At 38.6% G+C, this 17,795-nt stretch overlaps 1 protein-coding gene across 1 annotated transcript in view; it reads left to right on the forward strand.

Moving 5' to 3' along the window:
- Positions 1 to 17,795, forward strand: part of cdh13 (cadherin 13, H-cadherin (heart)) — a 294,086-nt gene that overhangs the window by 139,124 nt on the left and 137,167 nt on the right. Inside the window, exon 7 of the mRNA XM_027272988.1 lies at positions 13,060 to 13,204. Within this exon, the coding sequence (XP_027128789.1) occupies positions 13,060 to 13,204 (145 nt within the window). The remainder of the gene's footprint in view (positions 1 to 13,059; positions 13,205 to 17,795) is intronic.

The following is a 17,795-nucleotide window of genomic DNA, read 5'->3' on the forward strand; positions in this document are numbered from 1 at the left end:
CGTGAAATGATAAATAACAGTCTTGTTTACACAGGTACAGGGATGACCCTCAGTAATACAGGTCATCACAACAATAAGTGTGGTAGGTCCTTTGTACGTGCTTACCATGGAGACACTGAAATTTTAGGGAGACACAAACATACAGTTACAAATAGTCCTGTGAATATGATTTTCAAGTTGAAATGTCTCAGTTTCTTTATGATTTTCACAAATATAGATTTAGTGAGCTCTTAATTGGCAGACCAGTCTGTTTGCTCATTTTTTATACTGCAGTTTATTCTTTGAAATGACACAATTTTGCTCAATTTTTTTTTTTTTTTAAACTTGTCCTAATACCCGTGTTTGGTGTTGGTTAGGTTTTTTGGGCTGTGTGCCTCAGAGCCTGGCGCTACAGCTTTTGTGCCTCTTGTGATGTCCTCTGACAGCAGATCTAAAAGGCACCTTTCCCTGCTCCCTATATTACGTCTGTCAAGCCACAGTGCACAATGACAAAGGATGGTCTCACTAAAAAAAAAAACATATGGGCCTATCTTAACTCTACACAGGCCAAGCTGTGAATTGACAGCTATTTTGATTTTTAGATTTTGAAATATCTCAGCTTTCAAAAACTGTACAAAGCTGTCCCCTCAATACTGTTTTGTTTAGCTATCAAACTGTCAAACTGTATAAATAAAAGGAAACAGTCTTACCTATATTTACCTATTTTTGACAGAGTAGACATCAAATGGTGGCAACCTTTGACAGATCAGTCCCATGGAAATGAGTCTGGCTGTGACTTTTGATTCGGACTTTCTTTATGACTTTGAAGATTTAGGGGCTCTATTTCAGAATTTGGGAGAAATGCAATATAATATGCACAACTTTTTTGTCAGAGTACAATCACCTAAAAATAAGATTTGTTGTGTTTCTGTTACCCTAGATTTAGCCTTTTATGTCTACAGAGACTGTAAGTCTTCCTCCACAGTGTCTGCCATGTGGACCTGCCATGTTTCTAAACTAAACACCATAGATAGGGTGTTTCGTGGCCACCAAAGTTTATCTCCCATGCTAGGAAGGAGAGGCTGAGGCAATGGGGTTGCAACTACAGCGCTATATGGCACTAAATCCTACACACTGATACTTTAAGTTTTTTTATATTTTTAGTTTTTATTTTGTAGTTAGCTTAAGATAGATGATGATAATAATAATAATCACCATAGTCTACCACATTCATCATCCTTATCCTTATTCCAATTATTATTATTATTTTTTTTTTGTACAGCATGTATGAGGTAGGTGAGCTCATAGTGTGTGAATAAGGGATCTGCTGACAGCTTGCTGGTCATCTCAGTTCCTAAATCCCCCTGACATTTACTGTACCACTGATATGGTCCACTGAAACTACAGTTCTCTATACATTTCGCCTGAAAATAACAGATAATACTTGTCCTGTCTTTACACACAGTGCACATACAGAGCAAAGATGCTAGTTGCAGCATTTCAGGGCAGGTTTTCGTAGATCTGTATTAACATTCCTAACAGTGTAAGCATTAAATTGCTTCAGGCTTTTCATTTTTGCAGACGTACAGAACACATAATTCCCACAGTTTGCTAATTTGGTGACTTTGCAGGATTTCATCCTCATACCTTGCACCACAAGGCACAGATCTCATGGATGCCTACACGGTTTTGTTGTTTAATCAAATTTTACAGTGAGTGCTCTGCTTTCTATCTGTCCTTTTGGCTTATACCTGCTCCACTGTGGCTGTTTTCTTCTGCTTAGGTGTCAGGAAGAGGGGATTTTTGATTAATCCGTCATGTTGCTGAGGCGGAGGAACAGTCACTATAGGTGAAGACGTGCATGTTTGTTTGCCAATGTGTGTCTGGATGTGTTCTGACCTTAAACCTTTGAAAAATTACTTTTTAGATATATTCCAATGTGTTTAAAGGAACAATCAGCAATTTAGTTAGTGGTTAATGGAAATCAGCAGGAACTACATCACAATCTTATTTCCCACTCTATAATCTCACATCCCTGCCACATATGTTTAGTTTGATAGCTTTATCAATTTGCATATTGCTTATAAATGACCAATGTCTCTTTGCTGGTGCTATGGGATAAAAACTGGCCAAAATCACCTGAGGGGAGGCCAACAAAGTGATGTCTGGATCAGTGTGCATTATCTGACGCACTCCCTGCCAGGATTGAATGTCTGTTAGACAATGCTTGGCTTTGAACATGTATTGGTATTAGAAAGGAGGACGTTTGTTGATTGACACTCAAACAACATACCTGACTAAAAAAAGAACAAGTTAAGGAGAATGAGGGCAGAGAGCAAGAACGCGTGAACATGAAACATAAACTTCATTTAGGACTTATTTTTATTCAATGCATGTTTGAAGTTTTATACAATCTTTGGATACCTGACAGCAGATTAGAAGCAACCGGTTTTCTGAAGTCATGACAAAGAAAAGGTGTATCTAAAGACACCATTTACATGACTCCTCCATTGAAGGGCTTACTGCTGGGAGTGCGGTCCGTAATGTTTAACTAAATTAGGACTGTTTTTTTTAATTATTTTTTTTTAATGTGGTAATAAAACTGCCAAATGTAATGAACAATTGGGGTGTAGTGTGTCTCCAGACAGTTTGAATAAAGGGGAAAAAAAATAAACTGAGCTAATTTTCATAAAAAACAAATCCACACACACGGACACACCAACATATTTCCATACACATACACTGCTGTTTCTGTAGCAATCTAATGGCTTCTCATTTACAGTAGGTGTTTCTTTATGAGCTTGAGGCCTGAGACAGGTGAAGCCTGTTGTCCAAAATCCCACTCCTGTTTTCTGCTTGGCTGGACTGTAATTTCCTGGGCTTTGGAGAGCAGGATACGCTGCCCTGCACACAGGAAAACAGCCCTGATGTGCACTTAGTCTCTGTATGTGGGCAGGAGATAAAGGACACACATACACACACCATCAACACCACCACCACCCACTCCCCAAGCAAACAAATCGCTGGCCACCAGAATAGCTCTTACCTTAAGAAATATAACCACAATACTTTCATGCCACAGGGTCACACACCACTGCGCCCCACTGATAATGCCTGTGGTTTCTAATTTGTTTTTTCGAATGTATAATTGTCTCGCTAACGATGTTTGCAACACTCTCTATATATATTTCAGACACAGTATTTCAATTTTAGCCTCTTTTGTTAGGGCCTTCCTTTTGTAAAATACATCTTTAAAGGTGAAACAAACTTCAAGTAAAGTGAATGACATAAAAAAACTAAAAAAAAACTCTTTAAAGCTCTTTAGACTGCACTTCAGAGAGATTTTACTTAAAGGTTTGAACATTTGTTCACAGTTTTTTACACTGTTTTCAAGCCTTCCTTCAGGTCAGGATCATTTAACTCTGAAAGTTGTGTCATCATCCTGCTGTCCTTCCAGAACCGGCCTTGAATCTATGCAGACATACTGCTGTGCACATACTCTCAGATTACCTGATTAAACAGTGAGTGTGCCCTGTTGCTCTGCTTCAGGAATTACCACCACTAATTCAGCCTGTCTGCCGCCTGCTCAGGCACATGGCACACACCCCTAATGCTCTCTGCCTTAGCACCAGTGCAGCTCCACTTTCAGTAGAGACTGGAGACAGATACACTCTCACCATTATCTACTATGGCTGACACTGACCACAATAGACAGGAAACAGACTGAAATTGGTCTTGGGAATCTATCCTGAGGCAGTACACAAGTAAACAGAGTAAGAAGAGACAAATTCATTTCTGAGAATGGTAAGGCATCTAAAAATGAAAACACATTTATTATTTAAACACTCCTGTGTCATTTCAAGGTAATTTTGTTGAAGTTTTGGGGTCACTAAACTTACAGGAATTTGCTTTCCATAAACAAATATAAATATATAGTAGATTATAGACTGCTATATTGTGAAGCTTCTTCCCTCACAAATGATCTTTGGTTTGGAGTACAGACACCAACTGAAAAAGGGTAGCGAAGAAAAAAAGTTTGATTATTTTGCCCTGTTTTCAATTCTCTCACAGCATTTGACTAAATGTTGATTGCAGCAGCAGGCACAGCTGGGTAAAAGGATAGACAAAGGAAAGGATCAACATCCTTTTAGACAGCATAGTCTGAAAAACACCTGGTCCATCACTTATCTGGGTTTGGGATTCTTATAGTATACAGATAGTATAAATATAAATTGTTGAAACTTCACATTCACTCACAACTAGTCTTTTAAATTATCCTATGTTGGACTCACGATAAATCATAACTGCTGACAATCATGTGATGTGCACTATAACCTAAAGTAGAATTGTAAAATAACGTCATAAATTGTGTGAAATGACCCCCCATTGCATGAAATTTAGTTCGTAAGTAAGTTGTGATTTTTTTCTTCTTCTTTTGACATCACAGAACCACTATCCTGTTGAAGCTAAGTAGATACTGGTCATATCATCTTTTTCCAACATATCTTTGCAAACAGATATTACAGTCTCTTTATTCAAAAAGAAAAAAAAAATGAAATACCTGCACAGTAATTGCCTGCTGATGGAATAGTTCAGTCCTGAGTGCACCATATCTAGGTCTCCTGTAGGGACACATATAAAACATTACAAAAGAAACGAAGGAGACAGCGGCAGAAAGGTAAGCCTAGTTTTCCACCAGCCCTCCAAACAGTACCTTGAGCAACAGACAAAAGGAGATTGAATTATACCTTAGGAAAGGAGGGGGGCTATTTTGTACCGTGATACACCAGGGAGAGCCTTTGTGACTCTTTCAACGGCTTTCAGAAGCAGGATTATTTTTTATCTTGCCAGACGGCCAGCTGAATGAAAGATCTTTTCTATCATGTTCTATCTTCTCTATACTTTTAACACCCCCACTCTTTTTCACCTTCCATCTTTTGTTCAATCTCTCTCCCTCCAAGGACCATCTATTTATATCTTCTTTGACATTCCAAGTGCTTCTTTTCTTTTGATGTAATGAGGAAACATTTTCAGATCAGTGACTCTGGGAAAAGAGACAGGAAAAGAAATCCACACATAAAACAATCTGATATTCCAAGAGCAGTTTTGTTTGCTGAAGAGCACATTAACATTTTTCAATATTTTGCAGTTTCTGAGATATTTGTGCTGATAAAGATGAGCAATGACGGTTATAAAATCATTAACTGAGTTTATGACTACAAATTAGACCACCACTTTTACATTTAAAGATTTAGGACTGGTTGTCGTTTAAGGAATATGGAATACCTATCTATTTTTACCTCATTGTGTGTATGTTATGGAAATGAGAAACTTTACATATAGTATTGCTATGACATGACAGTCTAAAGTAGGAGGAAGAACACAAGGTCTGAAGTATCATAGTAAGTATGAAATCAAAGTAAACTATTGTAGATGAAGAATGCTGTATGTATGCTGCTGAGAACGAGGCAAACCAGGACGAGAAAAGAGACCAAGCAATACAGTATAGAATAGAATAGAATAGAATAGAATAGAATAAACTACCAATAAAGAAATAACGTCTTGCCTAGGTCATAATTATACACTTATTGCCAGTTTTTTAGGTCCATCTAAAACTAATGTCATCTAGTAGAACAGTCCTGCAATATATTCTACATTCATAAAGAATTTGGAGGATGTTACAGATAGGTGTGCCTGTTATTTAGCCCAGGAAATTCAATAGGTTACATTATCTGGGATCATGAATGTCTGCGCAATGTTTTGTTTCCATCCATCTGGTACATTAGATCTTGATCTTGAATCTTAAAAGGTAAAAAAACTTTGACCTGCCAGTGACATGAGATGACAAGTCAGGAGATGCCCAAAGTCAAGTCAACATGGATGGCATGGGTAGCAAATCTCATGGTGATCCATACAATTGTTAAAGGAGTTCATTCAGGGCTTTGTTCCATTGGGACCATGACTTCTGTCTAAACTTTTAAGGCAATCCATCAAACCCTAACCCTAACCTAAGTTAGTGAGATAATTCTGTTTGAGCCATTGTGCTGAACCAATGGACTGCAGACCAATATCCTTAGAGGGATGTTATGCTAAAAATATTTTGCCAATGCTGTAACCCTTTTTTTTTTTTTTAGATGACATAACATTGTAGTTTCATTTTGCAGAAAAATATGCTCTCTAACAGAAAACTCTCATCCAATCCCAGTTGGGTTTTCCATGTCCCTCTGAGAGTTACTGTGCGGGGAGAGCATGAAGCTGCACATGCAGCTGTACTTTTTTCTTGACAGCCTGCTTCCATGGCTTAATTTCAGTGGTATAGAATTATTCAAGTTTCTGAAGGTAGTCATAGCAAACATGTACAAGACCATGGATTAACATGCTTGTGTCCCAGTGGGGGTTACTGGGGGAATCCAATGCCTTGAGTATACACTTTGAGGGGAATAGAGGAAAAAGTGAAATTCTTTAGGGAAGTGAAGGACAAAAAAAACAAAAAAAAAAAAACAACCTACTCTTGTTATCACACCTTGCTGTACTCTAGAAGAGTGAGGCTCTCTTCACAAGCCAGCTGTGGGTGAAACATAGTTAAATAGCTGTGCAATGAATCTGTTTCTCCCTGATGTTTGTATCTGTGACTTAAACACAATGAAAAGACACTGTACTAAGAAAGTTCCTCGAAAAACTGCCATTTCCAATAGCGAAGGCTATATCTCATGACCCGTGTTTGAGTTCTAATGATCAGTGGCACTGGCAACTTCCCCACCATCGTTAGGATGTAAAGATACTTGTCTTTAATGCCTCTGCCCTACCCTCAGGTTTCATACTCATCTGACCAATAAAACCTCCTTTGCTGGAGCTGCTCAGTAAAGTAGATCAGCAAGTTTCACGGTGATCAAACTATGCCCCCCTTGCTGTGTCCAAAGAAGCTCTCCCTCCCGGGGACTGTCTGAACTGTGTTAGGGCAGGATCAGGGTTCTGAGCCACAGGAGTGTTTGGGTGGTGCAGAGCACTATTCACCTTGGAGCTACTGCAGAGCACTTTCACTGGGATCTCAAGAAAACGGCAGACAGGCAGAGCTCCTTTGAATTCACCACCCCAGCAAAGGGAGGACTACTTGAATGGCTCAGGAGGAGCTGCATGCTGAGTGAATGTGAAATGAGGCGACGGCAGTGGAAGGCAACAAAGACACTTCCATATGCATGACTTGGCCCCTTTTCTCCACTTCCCTTTTCACTTTTCCTATTCTTGTCTGCGTTTAAGGCGGTGATAAAGCTGCCCCAGCTCAGCTACCTTTTCCTCTCCTTCTGCCACAATAAGCCAGCGCCCCGGTTGACTGGGGCTTCAGCTCACACCTCTGCCTACAGTATATCCCTCCCCCTGTAATCAACCTACCTCTCATCTGCGTACAAAGGCCTTTCAAGACTCCAAGCTAGGAGGTATCCTTGGAGACAGAGAAGAGTAGAGGAGAGGGGAATCGAAGAAGGCAATTTTTGGTTCTGCAATAACAATAAACTGAAGCAAGCCAAAGGTTTTTTAGAATAAACTGGTGCTACTCTTATTCAGCTTCAAACTGTTTAGTTACAGTTGCACAATCTTCGCTAGTGTCAGCATGCATCTCAGCAAATGGGAAAGTGTTGCTCATTCTGAATCTTTTACATGATGAACACGATCAAGCCACCTGTTATACAAGGGTGTCTTGTATATATATGGTACACATGGTTGAGGAAATCCTTTTGTAGCAACACGAATAGAATGTATTCATATTGTAGCATCCACTTAGAATAAATTACCCATGGCGTATTCATAATTATAAGAGCAACACTTAAGCACAGCCTTTATTTAGAAGGAAAGTTGGCATCAAAACAAACTACGACCTCTCCAACATGGAGAAGTGTCAAGGTCTCAGTGCGATAATGATCTCGGCTCTGAGAGAAAATTGCCCTGCTCAAGCTCCTCCGACACAGTCTCTGGGCAAAAAAGAAAATGAGAGGAAAGAGAGACTGCAGGAGACAGATGCGTTCACTGAGAGCTGTAATGTTCACAGGCAAGATGGCTTGTAGTCACAGACCTACACTCTGTAGATGGGGCCAGGTCAGCCAATAAACACAGAGGTAATGGTCACAGAGTTTATCATCCCTCCCTGTGACCGACTGCTGCTGATTTGGCACGAGCAGTGCCCATCTTCTCCAATTCTCCCTGCCTTTAATAAGCAATTTTCCCTCCAAATGAAATCACTGCCACATAGATGCTAATTTTCAACTTGAGAAAATATTTCGCTATGATCCGTGATAGAGACAAAATAGCCTCCTTATTTTGCTAACTGGCAAGTGATGAGCCGTGTAAGGAATGCAATGCTCCAGGTCTGACTTCCCTGACTAATCTACTACGCACACACACACACACACACACACACACACACACACACACACTGTGTCATCATGATTGGGTCATTGTCTTTGCACACTGGTGCAGAAAGAGTCAATAACTTAGAGTGGAATTAATTCAATTTAAGGCATCCAAATAAGAAATAGATATCTTATATACTTTCTCATATACATTTGGGACTTCTCCCTTAGTTACCTTTGACTGTGATTCTCAGGAGCTGGCAGCTCCCCAGAGGTATAAATGACTGATGATGGTGTTGTGTGCAGTATGTGCTTTATAACTTAAACGTGCTATATGCTGGAGGCTGATTGGGTCTCCGAAGACCTTATTCCACATATATTCTAAAAAACATGGATTCTCTTTTACCCTTTTTATGTCTGTCATGCATGCACAAAAATCCATGCACACATCCTCTCTGGTCTTTCATTATGCAAAGATCTCAAAAAGGAGAGAAAGGGCTCATAGGTGAGGATTTGCATGAGTATTCAACCAATGAGGACCAGTAAGGATTCTTCATACACAGGAACAAATAGAGCTATTAGAAGGAGACCTAGCGCATACAGTAGTAACAGTGGCAAGGTGAATGTAGTGTGAAAAGGTATGCTGCTTTTACCAAATGCTGTTTGATGAATATTCCCATTGTTGCAAGGACAGCTGTTTAATCAGACGCACTGTTTCACATAAAGCCCGCAGGGTAAGAAAAATGTTCTCTGTAAAAGATTATGGTTTTTAGAAAAGGTATCAAAATATGTCCATTTATCATATGCTTCAGGCAGAATTTCAGTCTTGTTACTTTTTTTTTTTTTTTTTTGCCTCAGTTACACCAAAACACTGAGCTGAGAAGGAGAAAGAGCTCCGCTTCAATTCCACATCGCTTATTATAGTATACTATTTTTGCAGATGGTAATTAAAAAAATATATGCACTTTATTATTTTGTTATGACAGGAAATAGTTCAATGCATGCAAACCTTTGAAACTAGTGTCAACAGAGTTGACGGGAGAGACATTTTGTGCATCCTTGGTTTCATTAGTTGAGGTCCCATTTATTTTCTACAGAGACAACATTAAACGACTCAGTGGATATGCCTCATATGGCTTCAATCATCAGGACAAAAGTTGAGCGACTGCAGTAGAAAATATGCGGTTCTTTGGTGAAAAGTAGAGAAAGTATTTTGTCCCAAAGTGCATTTAGGTAAGAAACACCCAATCACGGAGCATGGAATACTTTTACATGTCGGAATAAAGATGGGCACACTTTTTAGAAAAACAATCCAATTATTCAATGCAATCTTGAGCTTTCAGATTCTGCATCACTTCTGTATTTTGTTCTTAACTGCAATGATGAAGACTTTTTTTCATTCACTTACAGCTCTGATTCTCATCTCTGACTCACTCTTTCTGCACAGCAATGGCTGCCAAGGCTTATGGGTACTGTAGTATTTCATGTTGAGGAACATTTAGGATATAATTATTTGAAACAGAAATTTACAGATTACATTTGGCACCAGCATCTATGCTTCTATTAATCTTAAAATAGCTAAAATACTATTTTGTTTACTAAAAATGCTGAATTTTTATGCATACTCAAAAACTGGTTACATATCCCACTGTATAAATACAGTGTGAAATCAGACGTTCATCCTGATATCCTGTACAGGTCAAATAAAGTCCTGCAAGTCATACTCAAGGTTTTGTTTGAAAGATCACACCATTTTACTTTGCTATGAGACGATGATGTGTTTGATTATGCATTCCCTCCGTCTGCCAAACAGGTTATCGCTGTGCTGTTGGTGCTATCCCACATTTGAATGATCTGATGCTAGGCACCTCACAGCTTATGTTCTCATTACAGCTCAGACATGCTGAGAAGAAAAACTAGGAGAAAGACTATGTGCATGCATCAGTGTGTGTGTTTGTGTGTGTGTGTGTGTTCTTGTCTCTGTATAGAAGTTATGCATACATATGCTTGTTGGAATAGGACAGTAATTCTTTTGCCATGCGGATCCATGTACTCCATATATTGAGCCTCTTAGCATGTGTAAGCCCGTGTGTGTCAGCTGATCAGTGGATCGGATGAAAATACATGTTGGGTTGAGAACACCATTAGTTGAGAGTCAGCAGTTCTACAGGATATAGACAGAGGGGGGAATGGTCCCTTTCAAGAAAAAGCCCCACATGGTATATTCTCAAGGCAGTGAGAGAGAGGAGGAGGATGAGATGATATATGAAACCATTAGGCCCCTAACACCTAAAACACTTAGTTCAGATGCATGTGTGCCATTACTGCCATTACACTGTATGCTTCAGGCTCCGTGGTGATGGGCAGATAGGAGGACAAAGGAAGTAGAAGATAGAGGGGGAGTGGGATGACCTGTGTGTGATAAAGAGGTTGCATGATGTCATGCATTACTGATAGGGAGAGGAAAGGCAGGTAATGTGATGCTCCAGATAAAGGAGGGACCTCGATCTCTCTTTTTTCTCTGACGAATCTCCACAGCCCTGCTCCAGCCCTAATAAAGGAAGTGAAGTGATCTCTTTAACCACAGATTTAAGATTGAAATGGAGCTAATGCCATTACGTACGGTATCTTTATAGGATACAGATATCTGACTTCATAGGGTGCGTTGCCTCATCTGCAGATAGGATTCTGGGTAGTTTACAGGATTAGATTATATTAAAGGTAATCCCAATCTTGTGACAGTCACTGGCAACACGCAGGTGTCCAGTCAATAGCACTCTGAAATGTTTTGCATGTGTGCTGTTACTGCAGGGGTGTCTGTAGTCTCTATTCACTTATGGTACCAAAATGTACTTTAAAACCAATACCACATGCTGTCTGAGAAATTCTTTTATGTAATTATCGTTAACAAAAGAGACCACTGCTGAGTAAAACATTTAACATTTAAAAAAATAATATAAAGCCCACCAACTGTCTCAACTATGGTTTCAATTTTCACAATAAGGCATCCCAATTAATAAAAGTGGTACTTGTACATGTAGCACATTAAGAAAAATTCTTGCCAGTTGAATATGGTGTTATTTTATTTGTAGTTGTGACTATAGATCAACAAGAACTATTGCAGTATTAGTCAGGAAATCGTTTTTGAGCCAACATTACGCATTGTGAGCGCTGTGTTTTGACATATGTCCTGCTACTAGCTGCAAGCATGTGGAACTTGTTGAGATGTGTGTGCTGAAGCTGTGTTGAAACTGAAACTGTTTCTATGTTTTTTTTCTCTGACAACTGTGTCAACACAATAGTAGAGTTACTGTTATCATACACAACGACTGAGTAGGATTTCAGCTACTAAAGGTGTGTTCATCTTTTATCCCTATATACTTCATCTACATATTTTTATTTACACATGATTTCATTTAAACTGTGTTAGAGAGATGAGAGTTGTGAGTTTTGACCAGTAAGCTACACTAGGCATCTAATAGTTTGTACACAAATATTCAAGGATTCAAGGATTTAAGGAGTTTTTATTGTCACACATGTAAATAAGAGGAAAATTGGTTTCCCCTGGTCCCGGAGCAGCCCAATATAAAATATAAAATAAAAAAATAAATATATATATATAGAATATAAAATATAAAAAGTAAAGGCAAATTTAAATTTAGAGAAAGGTATATACAATAAATAGAGAAACAACAACAGTGTAGCACCATGGTGAGGTAGTGAGATGTGCAAGTGTCCAGGTTGTGCAAACAACTGCATTGTGCAAGTAATTGCAGTGCAAAGTATTTTTGTATTATTGTCTGTGCATCTGTGGTGGGGGGTCCAGGTAGGGGATGGGGGGTGGGGGGGGATTACACACAGATTACACATACACACACATACACATATTTATATATATCATATTTATTTATTCTTTAGTTTGCATGAGTAAACCCAACCTAAATGCTCTCACTGCAAATGATTAACTGGCTAAACAGAACATGCTTGTCCCACTCTAGATTAAAAGCTGCTTGTTCAAATCGATATTGTGCAAATTTTTACTGTATTCTGATGAGCTGGCATGGTCCCCTAGGTAAACCAGGGAAGATGACTAGCAACACTGCAGAGTAGAGAGAAGCTGAATTTATAAATATGTGTGTGCCTCGGTGGAGGAGCAGACAAGGTGAAGGAAGTGGAGAGAAGGAGGAGAGGCGATGAGTAATCTTAACCGGCTCGACTGAGGTTTTATCTGTAAAGTAAAGGAATCTGGAGTTGTATACAGTAAATGCAGGGACACGATTTAGTCAAGTTCAAGTGGTAGTTTGGAACAGTTATGGAAAATAAACTGAACAAATGTAGTGAGAAGTTCTCATCAGATCACATACACATTATGGTGCTATTTTCTATACTACATGGCTGGGTACTTGATGAGCTTCCAGGAACAATTTTCATTATTGTAATCCAGGAAAATTACCTGAGAGTGGCAATAAAGTTAGACTAATTATCACTGTGTTCACCTGTATTAAGACAAATGTTGAAAGGTCAGCTCTTAAGCATAATTTTTTAGAGGAAGATGCAGTAAATTGCAATGAACTGTGGCTGTGTTTTCATAGAACGGTGGCATGTTTTTATAGCTGGATGCAGAACAGTGCAGAATTTGAACCACCCACCTACAGTTTTAGGAATATTACTGTAAATAAGAGTTATCACCAGAACACCATCTTCATTGTGGAAAATAACTATTTTTTCATCCACACAGCTGGAAGTTTCAACAACAGACTTCAATGGAAACCTTATGGAGGGACCGGCCATGCTAGTGATCACTGTCATTGACCAAAATGACAACCGTCCCATCTTCAAAGAGACGCGTTACACAGGAGAGGTGCTCGAAGGATCCCCTACAGGTAGGAGACATTGTTATATTGAAGGACCCTAGAGAGAACTGGACTGTTATTGGATTTAGCTGGACAGCAATATTGTGCTATGATTGCTACACTTGAAATGTCCTCTGATCTTAGGGCTAGGTGTGGTTGTGTTGATGATGATGTCTACATTTGTGTCCTGAGCCGGAATGTTTGTCTGTGTTGTGGTTCTGGTTAAAACCACTTTAGGACAAACATCTTTTATAAAAGCATTGAACTTCTTTATGCAGTTTTACATTATCACCTCAGTGCCTTGACCACACTATTATTAATTCAGAATCAAATGAAGGTACCTAAATTTTATGGCAATTTTAAGGCTGACTGACGACTTCCCTTGAGGATTCATCTTATTGTAAGGCTATATATAATGAACATTAGATTTAATTAATATTTAAATGAAGCTTTAATAGAAACATAATGAACACATTTCATTAATCTAAGTTTAAATACATGTGGAACAGCATTTATGTCTTTAGAAATGTGACCATTTTCACAAGCATTTAGCCATGAAAGTTTAGTTAAAGCATTTAGCCATTTATCTTTTCTAATTAAAGTAATGTTTGGTCTGTGTAAGTCAAAGCAACTTTATGAAAATTGAAGATTGAAAATTACTTACTTTGGCATTGAATCAGAAAAGCCACTGTGGCAGTGTGATAGACAGCGATATGTGCCACTGCCTGCCCTCGGCTCCCCCATATATCCTTTGTGGGAGTGCTGCCATGATAGGGCATGCATTTTGGCACACAGATAGTCCCACTTTTCTACAGACAAACTCTTATGACATCAGAATAACTTGAAAGATGCTATACTCACACTGGCAGCAAATGCCCTCATATAACACCCATGACACACTCGTTTTACACTTGCCTGCACGTCTGAACTAAAATACAGCACTACTGATACCAGTATAATCTGTTGTTTCTGGATGATTTATTATAAGTGCCATTATATATGTTATTTCCAAATCTATACATTTTGTTGCCATGGCTACAAATTACAGATTGAAATTGTACGAGAGAAAACAACTAACAGAACTATAAGACGAGTGTTGGGTAGTACTGTAGAACCCTAGTCACCGTTTCTCAGTGCAGGATTACAATTGGTCTAATTAGTGGTTGAAAAATCACCCAATCCACCTTAAAAACCTTTATATTTATGAGTATATCTAAATTTTATTCTGAAAGTCTTTGACTTACTGACTTACTGTATATGACATAATATTGACATTGATTTTTGACCCTCTCTCCTCTACTCTGTATCTGCAAAAGTACAAATAAGTTTTTTATGAGATTTGAAGAAATCAGGAAGAAACTAAAATTTATATGACTGTAAAAAGTTTTTTGACAGTTACCCGATTCTAATGATGGATATGTCCTGAAAGATTGTTCCTTTATAGACTACCATCGGAAACTCTGGGCTACCTTCCCTCCTCACCCTGTCTCATGGTCAAGTGTTTCAAAATGAATCATTTTGAGGAAAAGCTGCCAGAGCCTTTGAAAGGACTGCTTCACCTCTGACTGATGCTGTAAATCTTAACGTTCTCTTAGATGCCTTTGTCACTTTGTCTCAGTAGCTTTCTTCTTGGTGCTCTGAGCTGTTGTCACTGCTGTTGCTGTTTTAAGGTGGCAGTTGTGCCCTCGCTGAATGGAAATATAAATATATACTGTTTTAATGCGCAGTGTTTCTATTTTGGGAAACTTCTGCTTTGCTAACCTACAGCCCCCTTTATATAAGCTGGTTGTGTGTGCCTGTGTGTCCTGACTTTGCAGTATTTGAAACATTAAGATGCAAAAATGTTTTTTTTTATTCTATCCATGTTGAGCTGTAGTGTGAATGACTGTCATCCACCATACAATGGTTTTACATGACATGATGCTTTGGTGAGAATTGTGGAGGCGGCCACGTCCTGGACAGACTGTGTGCTGCAATTCACTGCCAGCTTGTTTGGCTCTCATTGTTGAATGGTTTCGGAGCTGGATTTGGATTTCTGCACCTACGACAGTTTAAATTGGTTTCTTTTATGGTATTGTAGACCTGCTCTGCATATTTAAGACAGACTGTGCTGCTTTTTAGAAGAAAGTCAGAGTTCCTACCACAGCTACTGAAATGTATTCTTAGTCTCACAATGTTTCCAACTGTCATAGTTGTACCACATGGTGCCGATGACGAAATTAGGGAAGATGAGTTGCTTCACTCTGTGTGCTCCTGCTGTTCACCTTGAACTCTGTTCCACTGGTTCAGTGCAAGAAAGAGACCCCTCAGGTCTAGCTGTCAAGTGTCTTAAGGGCAAACGTGTTGCAGCACACGGATTGTTTGGAGAAACAAGATGGTTGAATGTTTTGTAGGTCACGTGCAGATGGTTAGAAGTGGAAAGCACAGTAAAAACCAATGCACTGCAGATTTTTATGATGGTTTGGACTATTTTTGTTCTCACATCATTAGGCACAAAAATGCAACAAACGAAAACCTTAATCACCAAGAGAGTATCACAGATAAGAGGGATCAGTCAACAGGCAGGCAGACACTCACATGCCCAGATAATTCCCCATAGACATTTTGAGTGGTTGTCAGCTTTGTATTGAACTTGTGTTATGAATTGCTAATGCAGTTGTTGTTTATGTATTAGTTAAGCAACCACGTCATTAGTAGCCATACAGAGCGGGCTAATAGGCTGACAAACTTGCACATCTTATTCTTTTTTGAATAATAAAGTCAAACTAAAAGTGCATTCTGATGTTTTAATCTTGCAGTAACACAGCTGAAATGATGTTTATACGGTATAGTGTTTTTTTTCATGCTCACATGCATGATCATATGATGCATGCATTATATGGATTCTTCACCAAATGTAGAGAACTGTTTACAGTTTTGCTTGCCTGCACACTCAGAATCATACACTAAATGCAACTTGCTTACATAGTGTCTACGTGTTTAGCAGTACCACTGAAAAAATTTGCCCTCTGGGAGTGAATCGGAAATACGACAAATCCCCACCAGAAAACTCTCTTATTGGTTTGGCCCCAGTGAGGGCCAGACCTTAAAAAACACCTGAATCATCATAGTAGTTTTTGGCCCTGACTCTGTTTAGTAGACAAGTTAACTCTGACTTCTGCAAGCTCAGCACTAATACATTTTTAAAAACCTCATTTTATATTACTGGGTTAGATCTGATACCATCCACCAGAGACATTCCTGCTTGACTTGATAGAATTGAATTTGGTTTTATATGTAATTATTTGATACTGTGTCCGTTATTTTGAAAAAAAGAAAAAAATTATCAGTATAAAAGACACTCAGTAAATGCTTTTATAACCCTGAGCTTCCTGTAAGCTGCTATTTCCTGATTGGATTATAGCCTGGTTGAATAAACCAAAGGGAGCAAAACAAAACGAAGTGAATTTGATTTTATTTTCAGTGTGGTATCTTCTGACAGCTTCTTGCTACTTTTTAGTTGGCATGCCAGATTTAATTGAGCTTAGACATGAACGAAGTAACTCTGAAGGCTGTGTTTCTTGCATATGCCTGCAAATCTGTGTACTAAATAGTCTACTTAGCCAACATGTCTGTTCAGCTTCAGTGATCTGTCTAGAAATAAATCAGTCACTCAAATTATTTTTAACATCCTGTCAGTTCCCCGTAGAGTTCCTGGTTAGTAGTAGTCTATTTTAGATAGATGCCACAGATAGTCAGACATCTATCCGGGGCTTGTTGTCAACATGTTCATGGTTTGAACTAACAACTTTTTCTCACTGCCCTTTCAGCTAGTGATACTGAAGTCATGTTAACAGAGGGAAAACCTAAAATGGATTTGTCATATTTCACAGTCCAACAAGTAATTAAATGAGACTGTTGGAAGAAGCCTCATCAAGAAAATATGACAACCTGTCACATCATGGCCAGTTGTATTTTCAGGTTGATTTAGCTGACTTAGTAAACTCTCGCCTATCTACGCGTCCAGAGCAACAATATAATTCATTCAGAGTTGTGAGTCTAATATTAACTCTGTTTTTTGCTCTGTCTGTGTGTTAGACAATGTCCTGAAATTTGGTTGAAAACTCCAAACCTGTGCATAATTGTCTGTGAGTTCATAACTGTGAGTGACCTCTGACAAAAATACAAAATCATGTTGTTGGAACATGCATTCGATCATTTATTTATTTTTTATTTATTTATTTTTTACTTAACTTTCAAAGCAACCTATTGAGTGCTTTATAGTACATTACTAAAATGGAAACACAGTAAAGACAGATTAAACCATGTGGCCACAACCCAAAAAAGTAAAGGTTGCACACCAAAGAAAAAAACAAGCACTCCTCTTCTACCACAAAATAAGAAATCATGTCTCATAAATACATTTGTGAAAAAAATAATTCCCATGCAGTGCAGAGACCAAAAGGCCAAAGTGTATTGAGAGGTCAGCAAAATAATTGTTCAACTTTTGACTCCTTTGACCACAAAATGTAACATTTATTACTTGTTTGAGTTTTTAACTTGAGCATTGATTAACAAACTGAACTCACTGAGAACTTATAAACCTTGTCTCACTTCCTGTGTTTTAAAATTACGTTATGAG

This window comes from Larimichthys crocea, chromosome XXI (assembly GCF_000972845.2).
Source record: "Larimichthys crocea isolate SSNF chromosome XXI, L_crocea_2.0, whole genome shotgun sequence".
Classification (NCBI taxonomy): Eukaryota; Metazoa; Chordata; class Actinopteri; family Sciaenidae; genus Larimichthys; species Larimichthys crocea.